General features: G+C 38.6%; 1 protein-coding gene across 2 annotated transcripts in view; it reads right to left on the reverse strand.

Moving 5' to 3' along the window:
• Window positions 1-8,878: 8,878 nt before the first annotated feature.
• VWC2L (von Willebrand factor C domain containing 2 like) overlaps window positions 8,879-15,633 on the reverse strand; it is a 150,770-nt gene continuing 144,015 nt past the window's right edge. For both annotated transcript variants that reach the window (XM_033112592.1, XM_033112591.1), the window contains one exon: window positions 8,879-9,140. In XM_033112592.1, the coding sequence (XP_032968483.1) occupies window positions 9,111-9,140 (30 nt within the window). In that variant the 3' untranslated portion in view covers window positions 8,879-9,110. The remainder of the gene's footprint in view (window positions 9,141-15,633) is intronic.

The following is a 15,633-nucleotide window of genomic DNA, read 5'->3' on the forward strand; positions in this document are numbered from 1 at the left end:
GACTCACTGAAGGCTCAGAGGATGGTTAGCATTTTTTAGCTGTAAAGTGTTTTTTAATTAAGGTATGTGCATTATATTTCTAGACATAATGCTATTACACACTTAATAGACTACAGTACAGTGTAAACATAACCTTTATATGCACTGGGAAACCAAAAAGAAAACGTATCATTCACTTTATCGTGATATTTCACTTTATTGTGATGGTCTGGAATCGAACCTGCAATATCTCTGAGATATGCCTATATAGAGAAGAAAGGTTGATGGCACCAAGAGAAGTAAATGATTCTTTACAATATGGAGGTGACTCATTTTTCCTTTTTTCCCCCCTTAATTTGCTCAAAGTCCTTGGTTTGGTGCCAGACACATATTCACTGACTTGGATGGGTTTTATTACTAGCAAAATGGGGCAATTTTATGGTCTGACTTGTATCATTAGAAATTTCACCTTATAAACTGTAAAAGGGCATTGGCTACTTCCCTCATTGTTTATCTATTCCTCCACTTACAACTCATAATACAAGGTTCATCTCCCACGAAGCCTTCCCATAGGCCCACGATGATGCATTGCCTTTCACAAATAGTCCCAGTGCACTTGTTCATGTCTAGAACACAGAACTTCCCTCTGTTATTGTGGACTTGACTTGCTGTTCGTCTTTAGCAGACTATAAGCTCCTTGAGAGCAGGAAAAAAAAGCCTCATTGAGTTTTAACCACAGTGCCTAGTTTCCTAGCTCGAATGTTATTATTAATTCAATAAACTTTTAAATTAATATGACAGGTAAAAGAAAAAGACTGGATTGTAATGATTGGATTAGCTGAAAGACAACATGGAGAAATCCCAAGAAACTTGAGCAATTATTTTATTAACATAATACACTTTAAAAGTCAAATCTATTTTTCTGAATTAAAAAGTAATGGATAATATTTTTCTCAGAGTTCTGGTCCAAAAACATTTTCATGATGAACTTGTAATGGAAGAATCTTATGACAGAATGCAGATGACCTATTCTGTGATAATTGAAAGTGCCCTAGAGAATAGTGACTTCTGAAATGACTACTAAGTCACAAGAAAAGTAGGTGGTTGAGGGCAACTATTGCCTAGAAGCTAAATAACCTGTGAAGGTGGATATCTTTCCCTTGAGATGGTAGCTACTGGAAGCCAAAGACAGACCTTTCAACAAGATTAAAGATATGCTATTAATTGCTATCGATCATGGGTCAACAAATTAAATTGCATCTGCAGCTGCATCTCTGAAAGGTCTAAATGAGAAATGCAGTTAATGGGTCTGGCTGACCCAATGCTGTGATTAATTAAAAAGGGACGGAACCTAAAAATACAAACAAAGGCAAAGAAAAATGTAATGGGAGAAGGGTGGGCATCTTTGGAAATCTCAAATCAAAAGTCTCTCGCAGGGGGAAAAAAATGAGAGAGGGTCACAGTGGATAGCTAAATCCCTTTTTTGAATTTCCAGAACCTCAATGAAGAACATGAAAATGAAATTTACATTTTATATCGCAAAGGGGCATGAGGAGAAAGAAGTGCTGAAATTTATAAGCAGTGTATGTCACAATATACCAATAAATTTTTTTTCAGTATGGTGTGAGCTTAATATTTGCCACAGATTAGTGAATAATTCTGTTATTCTTGCCATTCCAACCTTTGACTCACATTTCAAGAATACTATGAAAAAATGTATGACCAGTAGATAACTTTGCTTATTCAAATGACAATTACTCAAACTGAGGTGAAAACAGAATTGGCAAATAGAAACAGAGTGGACTGCCCTGGCCACAAGCATATCTGAGGTTGATTCTCAATACCTGATATTACCAGCATCTTTGGCATAGTCTAAAATGAGATGATGTGCCACCCCCAAGGACAGTACGGGTTCCACTTAGCATCATTATCCTTCTAATTACCTGAACCAGAAATGCTGGCTATTTTAATTCTTCAATTCCCACTTGATCTTCCATGAAGTCCTATTGCCCCAACTAGTCTGTGTGAGTCTCACCACTACGGGATCAGATCCTTATTATTCTTTCCAGGACTGTTGTAATTGCCTTTCCCTAGTGTCCCCACCTTGCTCTCCTCAGGCCCCAATCTACCCTTTACTTTGCTGCCGGAATTGTTATTCCAAGACACAAATATGGCCATATCACCCTCTTTTTGGATGTTAATTAGTCTACAGTCTCAACAACAACAAAAAAATCTGATTTTCTCAGTATGATCTTCCGGGGCTTAAGACCTGGGTTTTCTTCCTGGACATATCTTTTACTGTGTCCCACCATCTCCAACCTGACACTCATAGCACACTTGACTGCTTGTCACACTCCCAATACACTATTCATTTCTTTTCTGCACTACAGTATCATTCCATAAATAGTGGCCTAACTTATACCCAAGCTACAAAGTCCACGCTTACCTTGTCTATGAGATCTCTCTTTTGGTACCGCGAGTCCTAAAGATAAATAATGTAGAATAGGCTTTTATCTGCCAGGTTCTATTCTGAGCTGTTTTATGGGTAGTATTCTGTTTAAGACTTAAGACTTCTTGATATTAAAGGTGGTTTTACCTCTTCCTAATGGTGTAAGCCTAAGAAAAATCACAAAAAAATCTCTCTGGATCTCAGTGTGCCAGTCTGCAAAATGGGAATGCCAGTTCATAATTTCATGGTGATAATAAGGATGGTTGAACAAATGAATATAAATTACTGTCTCATGGAAAGTAGCCGATACAGTGTCTGGCACACAGAAGGGGCTCAAGAAATGGTAGCCAAACTTTATATCCAAATTCTTCCCCAACAGCATGCACCTCATATAACTATTTATTTGGAATATTTTAAAACTCAAACTTAATTCTAAAAGTATAGTTTTTTTAAAAAGTGTACCTGCTCAAAGCCAGATATTAAGTTGGTGCAAAAGTAATTGCGATTTAAAAGGTTAAAAATAATTGCAAAAACCACAATTACCTTTGCACCAACCTAATAGTAATGCAAGTAACACCAAGTAATTTAATTAATTAAATTGGAGTTTGGGCTTCAAATAACTATGAGTTCAAGATTTTCAAAAGTTACAAAGAAAGCCATTTGACTCCCCCTTCATCCATTTCTCCCACCCATCATCCTTTAAAAAGAAAAAATAGTAATAATCTGGGAAGGTAAGAGGTAGTAGTAATACATGCAACAAGATTACCCATGAGCTAATTGTTAAAGATCAGTGATAGTAAATTGGGTTCATTATACTATTCTTAAAAACAAACAAACAAACAAACTACAGGGTTTACACTGTAGCATATAGATTTTGGGTTTTACCAGGAATTGCCTGAGCTATTCATGGGGAAAAGCCTCTCCACACCACAAAACAAGCTATACCAGGGGTGATAAAAATATGTATACATGACTTGTATTCATCTTTTGTTATTGGTATATATTGAGTATTACAATTTTAATACAATTTTTACTTTCTTAAATGTATATACATTTTTTTGGCACCCTCTCTCTTTCTCTCTCTCTATATGTATATCTTGCTTTGGGGATGCCTGGTAAGACTTAACAAAGAATTTTTTGACAAGAAAATAATAAACCACTCAAAACTAAACTAGCAATTAAGGAAAGCTGTGGAACCACATGTATGTATGTATGTATGTATGTATGTATGTATGTATGTATGTATTATCTTTTACAAAATATACAGATGACTTATGTAAGAAGCCAGACTTGGAGGCACTCTCAGGTGATTTTTCTGGGAGGTTGTTTTCTCTAAAAAGTAGACTCCGTCATTCTCTGGAATTTTTAAATTCAAAATTAAAATTTAATTTCTATTAACTCTAGCTTCTCCTCTTTCCTCTACTATAACACTTAAGTAATAAAAAAATCAAAAACATTTTTAAATTGTCTATCTTCCACCATCACTCTTTGGTTCTTTAATACATAATACATGTATTTGTTTTCCTGCCTGAAAAATAAAAAACCCATCAAATCATTACCACAACTAAACAGATTTGGAATACAAAACAAATTTTGAGTCCTTAAAATTAACTGAAAGAAATTCCTTCAACTCCATTAATTTAACTCTGAGTCTATGAAAGGCACGATGGCACAAGTTATGTCTTGTTCATCAGATGAACAACATGCCTTGTAGATGTATATGGTTGACCAGGGACAATCAGGTGTTCACAGCAGACAGTACACTTTGAGGCTCACTGATAAGACTGTCACTCCAATTCGAGGTATGAATCCCGTACAAATGTGGTAAGAAAGTATAAGAGAGGTTGCCAGCTCAGAGATAGCATTTGTCTTCCAAAACCATAAAGGTTCCTTTTTTTTTTTTTAAAGAGTAATATTCCCAACGTAACCCTTCAAATAACCACAAACCCAGGACTGTCACAGTTCATAGCTTTCTGTCCTGTGCTTTGAAGTGCCCTCCCGTGAAACTTGAATTCGAAATGAACTATAAACAATCCTTTGCAAGGGACGTAGGGAGCAGAAAATTGGACACATGGGAAACTGAAAAGCAAGAGTCTAATCTTGTTTTAAGAAAATGTTGGTGGAGGGGGGGTGTGGATGCTTATGTGTGGGGACTCCATGCTGACGTTTTCTTAGTGGTTGGCTTTTTGCTTTCATTCTCCAACAGTGCAGAAAATGATGGCAATTTATAAAATATTGTTCAGTTTTACTCTGTATTAGGCAGTATGTTTGTCTCAAGGAGGAGAAAAATAACAGTTTGCTCTTACTCCCCGAGGAAAGCTTACAAACATATAAAAGGCAGTGTCCGCTGGGTCCTCTTTGCTGCCCCTGAGAGATTAGTTGGTAGAAAGTCTCTTGCTCGCTGCTTGCCCTGCTCAGCATCTAAGAGGGAGTTTAAGATGGCACTTTAAAAGAGTAATTTTGCTATCACAAACCCTCCAATAACTAACCCAGGAGTCTGTCAGAATTCACAGCTGTCAACTGGCCGGGTTAAAAATCCTCATTTTGGACTTAGGAGGCATTACAATCAAGTGCAGTGTTATGGATAGTTTGGGTCATTCAAATATCCCCTCCTCCTCTCATTTTAGAAAGTCGAAGAAATTTGAAAATGGACTGGATATTAGATGCTACCAAGGAATTATTATTAATTTCGTTAGGTTTTGGTAATGTAACATATAGCACATGGTTTTGTAAGAAACTCTCCCTTCTTTTTAAAGAGATGATTACTGTAAGATGTAGGGGTGAAATTATATAATGCTTGACATTTGCTTTAAAATACTCAAAGGGAAAAAAAAAGAATAGATGAAGCATTATGCAAAAGCTTGCTAACTGTTGAATCTGGGCAACAGGTACATGGCAGTTCCTTATATGATTTTCTTGATTTGTGTGTGTGTTTGAAAACATTTATAATACAAAATTCCTGCTTTGCCACTTGGGCAAACCACTTAACCTCTTTGTGTTTTGGTTTCCCTTACAGCAAAGCAGAGATAATGAGAGTCCCTTCCTTATACTAGATGTACCTCGTGGATTGAAGAAAATGCAGTAGGTTCAATGTATCATTGTACAGGGCCTGCCAAAGAGCAAACACTCAATAATTATAGATTATCAGTAGTATTGTGTATGGATGCTGGTCAGGAAAATGTTTTCCCATCACTGCTGGTTTATTTGAGCTTTCTCTCCAATCCCCAAGTCAGCCTTGCCTTATATTATGAAAAATGAAACTGTACATAGGCAAATGCTAAAGCTAACACTTAATTCTAATTGAATAGAGTTCCAATGACACATGTACTTTCAGATGACAGAAGTCACTGAGAACTAATCATTAAACGGTGAAGGTAGGCAGAAGAAAGACATTTAGGAAGGAAAATATACCACAAAGTTTGCTGGTTAACACACTTTATATTTAACAAAATAATTTTTAATAATATATTCTTTACACATCAAATATTGTTGCTAGAATCCCCTTTTTACAGTTTAGTGTTTAGGTTTTGTTTTTTTCTCACTAGTTTTCAGGCACACCATTTTTCAAAGATTTTAGAAACTGAATCTTTTTTTTTTTTAACAGGCATCAGTTGACAAACAGGATGTGATCCCTTATTTAAACATAGCTGTAGTTAAAGCCCAGAACCAAAGGTAGAGGAGGAATATGAGGACAGAGGTGACAGTGTGGTTGCAAACAAAACCTTCAAAAGAAAAAACAAAACAAAACAAAACAAAACAAAACAAAAAACAACAGATGAGACCACAACTCTGTTGTTCAGAGTTTGGAAAGAATTTCTCAGTGACCTGGGTAGAAGGAAGTTGTAAATGTTTATGGTCATGAGAAATTCTGTCACAGTATAGGATCATCTCTCCCTAAAAGGGGAAAAATGTCAGTGCTGCAAAGTCTTAAAGAAAGAGCTTGTAGTGAAACATTAGAAAGGAAAAAAAAATCTCTTTCTCTAGCTGGTAACAGAGGCCACAAAGCAGATTTCATTCTGCAAACTCTGTAAAGAACGTTTCTTGATGGATATTGTACGTCATTCTAGTTCATTCTTGCTGGGACTATCACTGTGCCAAGATTTTGATGCAAAATTTCTGTACCCTGGCTTGTCAGCTGCACTCTCTTTCTGTTTTTCTAAAAAGGACATAGTAACTTCTTAATACTAGGTAGGGTACTATGCTACATGGCTTCATTAACGATATTTTCTGAGTTACAAATATTATTCCTGTCATTTATTATATTTTTTTCCAAGAGTGTGGATTTTTTAAGCCGGCAACAGACAACCTCAGGGCAAAGGAAGCTCTATAATACATCTCTGTCTAGACAGAAGCTGAAGTATGGAATGCCTTTACTTTGGAGTACAGGAATAAATCATGCAGAATTGTTTGTGAATGATTCATGACTATCTATAGGATATATCCATGGTGGCAATTGAAAGGCACCAACCTTGTGCAAATTGGTGTTCTAGGAGAAGGCGGCTTGATGTTCTTCCTTGGATGGCACCGGCATGGCTATTTGTATCATAACATAAGCACAGTGTGCATGAGAAGTGTCAGGTCCAACTTGTCAACACATTAATTTTGGAAATGACAACTCTTTCTTGATGACAGGAGGTGCTTCCAGGAAGGAGAGGCTGACAATTTTAAATGAAAATCCAGTTCATGAGGCAAAGGAAATGTGACCTGAGGGTGAACCTATGGCATGGAAGCATCACTCCCTTTGGAGGAGACTGAGCCCTCCCCCTTAGAGCTGCTGATTGTGCATGTCCCAAAGGGCTGAGTCTCAGCAGAGCGATAGACTCGGCCAGAGTGAGCCTTGTATGTCCCCTGGCAGAAACCACTCTATACTTATTATTCTAGGCCATTCAATCAGTTGATATTCTGCCCGTTCCCTCACCCCTCAAGGACATTTGAAATGTCTGGAGACATTTTGTTGTTCCAACTAGGGTGTTACTATCGGTGTTTAGTGGATAGAGGTCAAGGATGCTGCTAAACATCCTAAAAATGCACAGGACAACCCCCAACAACAATGAATTGTCTGGCCCAAGATGTCAATAACACTAAGGTTGAAAAACCTTGTTCTAGAATGTGGCACTCCACAGGAGCTATTGCAAAGCCCAAGCTTGGGTGAGAGCAGAAAAGGAAAGAACGTTGATAATGAAAACAACCTTAAAGTTTCCTCAAGGACCCTACCAGATCTGTGCCAGGGTTTTCAAGACAGGAGAGTGGAATAAGCAACTAACTATGCCACGTGATTTCAGAATTGCTAAATTTGCACTTGAATCGAGGTGGCATCAGATACCCTGTGTATTTTATTTTTTCTGTTACTATGCTAGCAGCATTACCAGGGCAGCCTTGAGACTCTTCAAAGGTTCACTTTAATTGTTCCATATCTAATATATACATTTTAAAAAATGTTTAACAAATGGAATTATATTGTGCAAGACTCACTCTACCCTAATCTTTAATTGAAATCAGCACTTGAGGTGGAAAAAGTGTCCTGAATCTGTGTTTTAGACATAGGGCTGAGTGGTCATTAACATGGTAAACACGTCCTAAACCATAAAAACTGCCTGTGTGTACTACTGGCTTCCAGCCAAATCTGATCTCAAAAGCCAGTAGTGTTCAGAAGGATTCAGATTCACAGTGGGGCTACTCACCCTGGTTCTGGTATTTATACTGCCAGGTGACAGAGAGGGTTTAGAGTGTTACAAGTTGAACTCAAATTCAGCATCATGTGAAAGTCTGGTGATTAATGCTACAATTTTGAAAACCCATTTCCTTTGGATTCTTTAGTCAAGTTCATGGTGTTCTTCACATGTTAGTTTTTGATTGGCAGTTTCAAGGTTTTGCAGATGAAATGTGTGGTTTGTAAGAATCAAATTGGGTGCCCCCCAATAATGCACCAAGCACCAGTGCCCTGCCCTGCCCAGCTGTGGGTCCATCTGTGTGCGCCTCCCTTTTCTTAGCCTACAGGTCATGATTCACTCAAGGGGAGTGATTGGTTGGATGCTTTTGGTTTTCCTGGTCAGGAAGTGTCCTCATCCCCGACATTTCTTTACCAAAGCTTGTTTGACATAACTCAAAACTTTACTGTGCAGTCAAATCTGGCCCCTTAGACTCTAAACAGGAAAAAGAAATACTACAAGAGAAAAATGCCATGTATGATGTACAGGAGAGTAAAAACGGATTAATTCGGTGGGTTGTGAGCTGGCAGGTTAGCGGTATCACCAGAGAAGGAGGCTGTACGAGGCTATTTCTTTGTTTTGTTCCAGAAATCCAGTCGTCAAGTCACCATCAAGCATGTGTGATTACAAAAGCGGGTTTGATAGCTATATACTATATATATTTTATATAGCAAGAGAGAATGAAATTTTCTCTTAGTAAAATATTCACTTTTTTGTCAACCCTAAAAGATTTTGCTGGTGACCCTGTTATAGCTGGCAGGAGTTTGTTTGTTTCTTTTGTTTTATTTTAAACATGTGCAGAGTAGAAGCCATAGTGTCGTCTCCTAAGAACTCATCATCGGTTGGGAGTTTGTTCTACACAGTCTGCTTGCCTTGGCATTCACGTTTTGAACACTGAGCCGGTTTCCACCAGTCCCCGTTGTGACAGTGACAGATGTTACATTCATCCACTTTCACTTCAATGCCAGCTGGAATTATTGTAGTTCCTGCAAAGCAGTTTGGACCTGGAACACACATATCCATTGATTAGTTGATTAAATCTGAGAAGCTCCCTTTCTCTCTTCCTTCTCCCACCCCAATTACAAATCCAACCCCAAAGCCATGAATGAGTAGATCAGACTACTATTTACAGTCTATCATTAAGGAATTTTCTAACTATCTCCTTTCAATGCAAATTTGCAGCCCCTAGTCTCTTTTGCACACCGTTTGTATTCTCTATGTATGTCATGCATTTAAAAAACAAAAGAACCAGTGCTCGAGAAATAGTGTCTGTTACTGAGTACATGCAGTTTTCTAAAGGAACGTTTTATGGATTAAACTCTATTTGCTTTGGGGTGTAAAGACTGCTGAAGTGTCCCCTGAAACGCGAATGGGGGTCTAGCAAGGTCTGCATCAATGATGGTACCCCGTGGCCTGTCTTCTTGCTTCTGTGGTGAGTATGAGATAATGAACTCACTCACTCCCCAGTTTCAGCACCCCCCTAAGCCCAGTTCCTGGAATCCCAGCTTGTTTCTTGATAATAATGAATAATTCATGACCAGATGATTTATTCATGTCCCAAACAAGCTTTGTTAGAAGTTCATTTGATTTTTATAAATGGAGATCCTTTAATCTGCTGGCTATCTATTTTTTTTTTTAAGAATGACAAAAATGGTTGGCTTTCGAATGGCAACAGGAATTTTACTTGTTCACATTCAGAAATGCTTTACTGAAAATGTCTCTTGCTCGGTATAGATGGATGTTTTTAAAATTCACCAATCTCAGATTTTTACTTCTTGTCTTTCTCCCTTTTCTTTTTCCCTTTACTTATTTTCTAACCCTCTCCCAATGCACAAATGCCAGTGTTCAGTGTTGGGGATATGATTTCTCAAACTCAAATGGAATAAAAATTGCTTCCCAGGATGCAGTGGATTATAGTGGGGTGGTACAAATTGCTGTTTCTTCGAAATGATTTGATGTAAGTCTCTGAAGTACATATTTGGATAAAGAGAGGGAGCGCTGAGTTGTGTCTGCTAGTGATTTATTAATTCAGCATTACCGGCCACTTGCCAAGACCACAAAGTAACACAGCAACGTACATTCCTCATCAGTGCCTTACTTTCACTTTCTTAACGATTGATAAGAGACAATCTTTACTATCAAATAAATGAAACCAGGGGCAATTTATAGTCCCACTTCATAATTGCTTTTATAAAAATGGTAACTATTAGATTACGACGTCTATTTATCAACATGAACCAATTTAATATGCTATGGCTTTAATCACCTATTGTGTTAGAACACCCAGACCTCAATTATACATACACTTACCCATGGCGCTTGTGGACCTATGCCTTCCCTTCACCCTGGTGGACAAATATGTTGGGGGTGTGCCTGGACATGAAGGACCAGTGAAAGTAGGAGGGATACAATGGGTCAACGGTGACAATTAAACAGCTGGCAAACTGTCTGTTTTTGCCTAAGAGGGCACTTCTCACGGTGTTTATAAGGCCCTAATTGCTGATCACTTAAGGATCACAATATATATTTCATAAGTCTTAGCATTTAGCTATTGTTTGATAGCTGGAACTGCCTTTGGGACTACACCTCCCTGGGAAAGTTCTGAAACCAAGTCACGTATTTGTTCTGTTACCAGAACTGAGGTAATTTGTTCTATTACCAGAACTTCAGAGAATTTGGCAAGGAGGCTTTTTCAGAATGTCGCTGCTTCTACCATGGTTCTTGTTGTCAGATCTCTTTCAGCCCGATGAGTTCTATGCCAGACAGGGTCTGGCCAGAGCCAAACTAGCTCAGAAATCGGACTACATAGCAACTACCATTTGTTTTCCCAGAGTCACCCAGAGTAGGCTTAGTTTCTCTCTCTCCACTTCTTCACTTCTAACCAACTCTTTTCACCCCAATTGTACACTTTCAATTTTTCCAGATTGGAAAGAAACAAATATTCTAAACAGTGGTTCCAAAACAAAGAACTCCCTGAAACAGGCAGGATATTATTCAGCAATTGTTCTCCCAGCTTCTTGAGAGGATTTAGAAATTGGTCAGAAGAATCTTGAGAGAGAGAGAGAGAGAGAGAGAGAGAGAGAGGGAGAAAGGAGTGTCACTGGCTCACAAGGGGCAGATTCATCTCAATGGCACAATAAGAGCAAAAGGGAGGGAGGGCTCTTAGTAAAAAGGAATTTTTGACAATTTATCATGAATGTCTTGAAGAGATATTTTACTAGGGTCCTGGTGTTCATATCTGCCCCTTTCTGCATATGTCAGTGCCATACTATGATCAACATGTATTTGATCAGCCTTTATACCTCATTTCTTAAGAGTTATTTAGAGTTCACTGCACTCTCAGCTTAGGAAATAGTAATTAATATTGATTGACAGAACGGAAAGAGAGACCCTTAGTGCTTTGCCATGACTGACCAGTCAAAGGCACTGCCCGTAAATAACATGACGAACTCTCAATGGTCTACTTGGCAACCAGAGGTATTTTACAGAATCAGAAAATCGTGTTTGATCTCATTAACAGTGATTTTATTAGCACCCTTCTGAAAACTTCAGGTATTACTAAAACAAGCCTCAGGTTTGCTGTTAATAGTCTGATCTGCTTAAAAGTACTTTAGATAAATGTCAAACAGAATGTTTGGCACCATTTAGAAACTGTTTTGGTTTTGGCCCGTCGTTCTTAATAATGGTGACAGTACAACAGTGGTGACAGTAAATACTAATGTGCTTTGAGCATAGGAATGCTATCCTTCTGTCTATGCCCTTCTTTTATTTGGGAGCTGCTTTCCTTTTGTCTTGGTTTTTGTGAAAAAATAAGATGCTTAGAAGAGTGAACTCAATAGCAAGCAACATATTTTAATGCATAAGACTTGGAGAGACTCCAGAGGGGAGCCGTGAAAATGATTAAACTGAAGGCTGGCAAATAGGACCTCTGAGAAAAGGTTAAAGGGATTGGAATTATTTAATCTAGAAAGAGAAGACAGAAGAATAACTCAATAACTCTCAGGGAATGAAGGCTTATTAGGTGAAGAATGGTGACCAACTGTTCTTTCTTTCTTCTGACACCTGGTATAAGAGAAAACGGAGATAAATTGATTCTCAAGGAATTGTAAACACACACAAATGGCTCAGAGAACTGAGAATTGAGTGTGGCAGTTGCCAACAGTGGGGTGAGATCTTTTCTCTTAGAGATCTTTAGGAACATAGGATGCCTCATCTGTCGTGGATGATTTAAATCATCAGGACCTTGAAAACAGGAACCGAATATCTGTCATTCCTTATGGTCCAGACCTAATGCTCTGTCCAGCAAATGTTAAAAACTCAATATATGTTTATTCGACAATGACATAGTATGAACACACTAGTTATATATTGGAAGCAAAATTATTTTCTGAGCTTATAGATCAGGACTTACATCGATATATCAAGCCTAGCCCTAGTAATATAGGTATAGAAATATGTATTAATTAGTGGAAACACGGAGTGATAATTTCTTGAGCACTTACTTCATGCCAGAAGTTTGAGCCATTTAACCTTTCCAATTAACCATATACGGTGCACCGCCTCAGCCTCAGGACACTGTGCCTCAGAGATACTAAGTGACTTGTAATATTTAGTAAGTAGCACCGATGGAAGATGAACTCAGACCTCTTTAAACTACAGGATGCTTTTAATTGCCCAGGAAAAGAAGCAGATGCCAAGGAATGCACACTGCGTTCCTTTGCCCTTATTCTGAGTTTCTATTCAGAATTTAGAAGTCCAATTTTTTAGTGTTGAGCGTGAATATTAAGGTAAGACATTTGATGGCTAGGAGGAAGTGAGACTACTTTTTTAAACCTTCATCAGATTTCCCAGTTTCATATTGTGTGTATCCATACAGTCTCCAGAAAATATAATTTTCCTAAAAATGAAAAGAAAGTTCTCGTGGCGAAGAGGCTTGGACAGTGGGATTTTAGCTTTTCTCTGAGCAGCAGTGAAGGTTCCACTCTTACTGAAAGTAGACCAACTAAGAAGCAGAAGGAAAGTAGACTGGGACTTAGGAGAGCTGGTTAAAAGTCACATAGACAATTAATTATCTATGTGATTTTAAGTAAGCACTCTGTGACCTAAACACAAATGGGGGCCCATGTGGTCTAGTCTCAGAAAGGATTCATGTGTTGAAAGTGCAATACAATGAGAAATGCAACTTCAGTCTTTACTGGGAGTTGAAACAAGGAAGGAAGAAGGATAAACAGGCTAGAAATTCTCATACATTAAAAATAAAAAATTCCATGAAGCACATACATGTTTTTCCCTATTATTCTGTACTTCTCTGAGCACTTATTTTGCACATCTGTAAATTAAAAACTGGTTTGCAAAATATTTTTTTTGCACAATAGAAATCATTCAAAATAAATCTTATAAAAGCAGAACTTGTCTGATGCAGTGGCTGTGGAAGCCTGGAGCTCTGTCTTTTCATAGTAGTATTGCCCCGATTTCCAAACATCAACCACTCAGAAGTAGCCCATAAGGCATCTCCATAAAATATCTAGTGATCAGAGAAAAGGCATATGGAATTATCTCTCCAGGTTCAATAATCTATGAAACCAGAAGAAAACAGAAGGGATTCTGTGATGTTTGTGGTTAAGAACTGAGAAGATGCGCTCATCCACTAAAGTCTTTTTTTTGGTAAGCCCTAAAATGTCCCCCATAAAAGGGTGCATAGAAACTATATGGAAAAGGAAGCTGATAGCTACTCTCCTCACATCTCCTATAGATCTATGTTTGCTTACAATGTTAAATATTACATCACTTTCATGAAGGAACAAATACTTAACCTGAAATTAACACTCTGAAGGAAAGGATCACAGACCTGTGTAAGGTTGTAACAGAGAACTTGACCTAGGCTGTGGGTCTGTGGAAAGATTTGAGTTGTGTGTGTGTGTGTGTGTGTGTGTGTGTGTGTGTGTGTGTGTGTTTATGTGCAAGGAGGAGGTGTGTATGACCCACTGAGGAAGCTGAAAAAATCAATGGGTTTAGAATGGTGAGTGTTGTAAGAAGTGGTGAGGAAAAGAAGTTCTTGTGGCTTGGAAAACAGTGGTGTGCTGGAGCCAGTGGCTCTTAGTGACTTTCACAAGCCAATTGTTAAATATTCAAGAGTTTTGTAACCTTGTTGACATGGTTTTCATAGCTTGAAATTGGCCATGGTGGAAGTATTTATGGCATCCAAACCAGCAAGTGCTATATATCAGGTTTTTCACCACCCCTCCCCTGACCCAGGAACCAGTTGTTAAACATTTATATTACTAGGTTAGGGTTACAGGTTGGGGCCTTGCTGGACCTACGCATGTGCATGCCGAATTATGACAAAAGACATTGATTCCATGAACTGCACCAGTGTCACTCTATGATTAGTCCACAGAGCACCCGAGGTTGGACTGGAAATATCTGTATGGATAATGGAATTTTGAGAGTGCAGACAAAGACTAGACCCTCATCGGCTCTGGCACTGTGTGGTGGTAAAAGCACATTTCTTTCTGCTTTGCTTTGAGGTATTAAAAGTCTCTGCTAAGGTGCTGGGATAATATTAAATTAGTGTCAGCAATGAACACATTGGCTTGAATTAACTGATCAGATTGGGCCTTATAGAAAGTGAGGTCCTAGGGAGGAAAAAGCCCAGGAAATATGCGATTTGATCTGAGTGAAGGAGAAGGAAAAGGGCTGGAGTGGGCAAGTAATTTGTAGAAGAAAAACTAATTTGGAGTCCCTTAGGGGACCAGGATCACGTGCAATCTGATGGAGATACTGGGCTGTTTGGGGAAGAGGATGATCCCACCAGTCAAGCAACAAAACCAATCCTAGAGAGAAGGCACAAATGAAAGGAAGTTGTATGTAGAGAATATCTAGAATAGCCTAGAGGTCCAAGCTTCGGGTATAATATAATCAAGAGCAAGGGCCAAAATCATGCCAGAGATTTGACCCAGTGAAAACATACCTTTGGTGCAGATATAAGAGTTTGCCCCGTCAATATCACCAGCCCAGGACCCTGGATGCTGCTGCTAGAACCATGGGCCTAGCTGCCTGTCTTACCAGTCTTGCCAGAATGGAGACTGGATACTCCTGTGCTTCTTGAAATTACTAGCTTTCAACTTAAAGTCTGCAGCAGGTAAACCTGAGGTCAGAGTCTAGTCGAATACCTGCACTGTAGCTGCACGGGGGCTGGAACATGAATAGCTAGCATTTTCGGCTTCTCTAGGGAGAGATGGGCTTTCTTCATATATAGAAGAAGCCCAATCACAGCAAGGGGGCCATTGATTATTTCTGATGCTAAGAGGTTTGGGGAGAGGAGTTAATGTGGCAAACTTCATCTGCTTCGGGGCTGATTGCAAGTATGCCTGTCTTGTTCTGAATGAATATTCATTCATTCATTCATTCATTCATTCAGAACAAGACTTCTCTAAGCATGAGTGATGCGACTATTAAATAAGACAGAATTTCTGCCTTTAGGGAGTTGACATTCTC

The sequence above is a fragment of the Rhinolophus ferrumequinum genome, chromosome 8, assembly GCF_004115265.2.
Source record: "Rhinolophus ferrumequinum isolate MPI-CBG mRhiFer1 chromosome 8, mRhiFer1_v1.p, whole genome shotgun sequence".
Lineage (NCBI taxonomy): Eukaryota > Metazoa > Chordata > Mammalia > Chiroptera > Rhinolophidae > Rhinolophus > Rhinolophus ferrumequinum.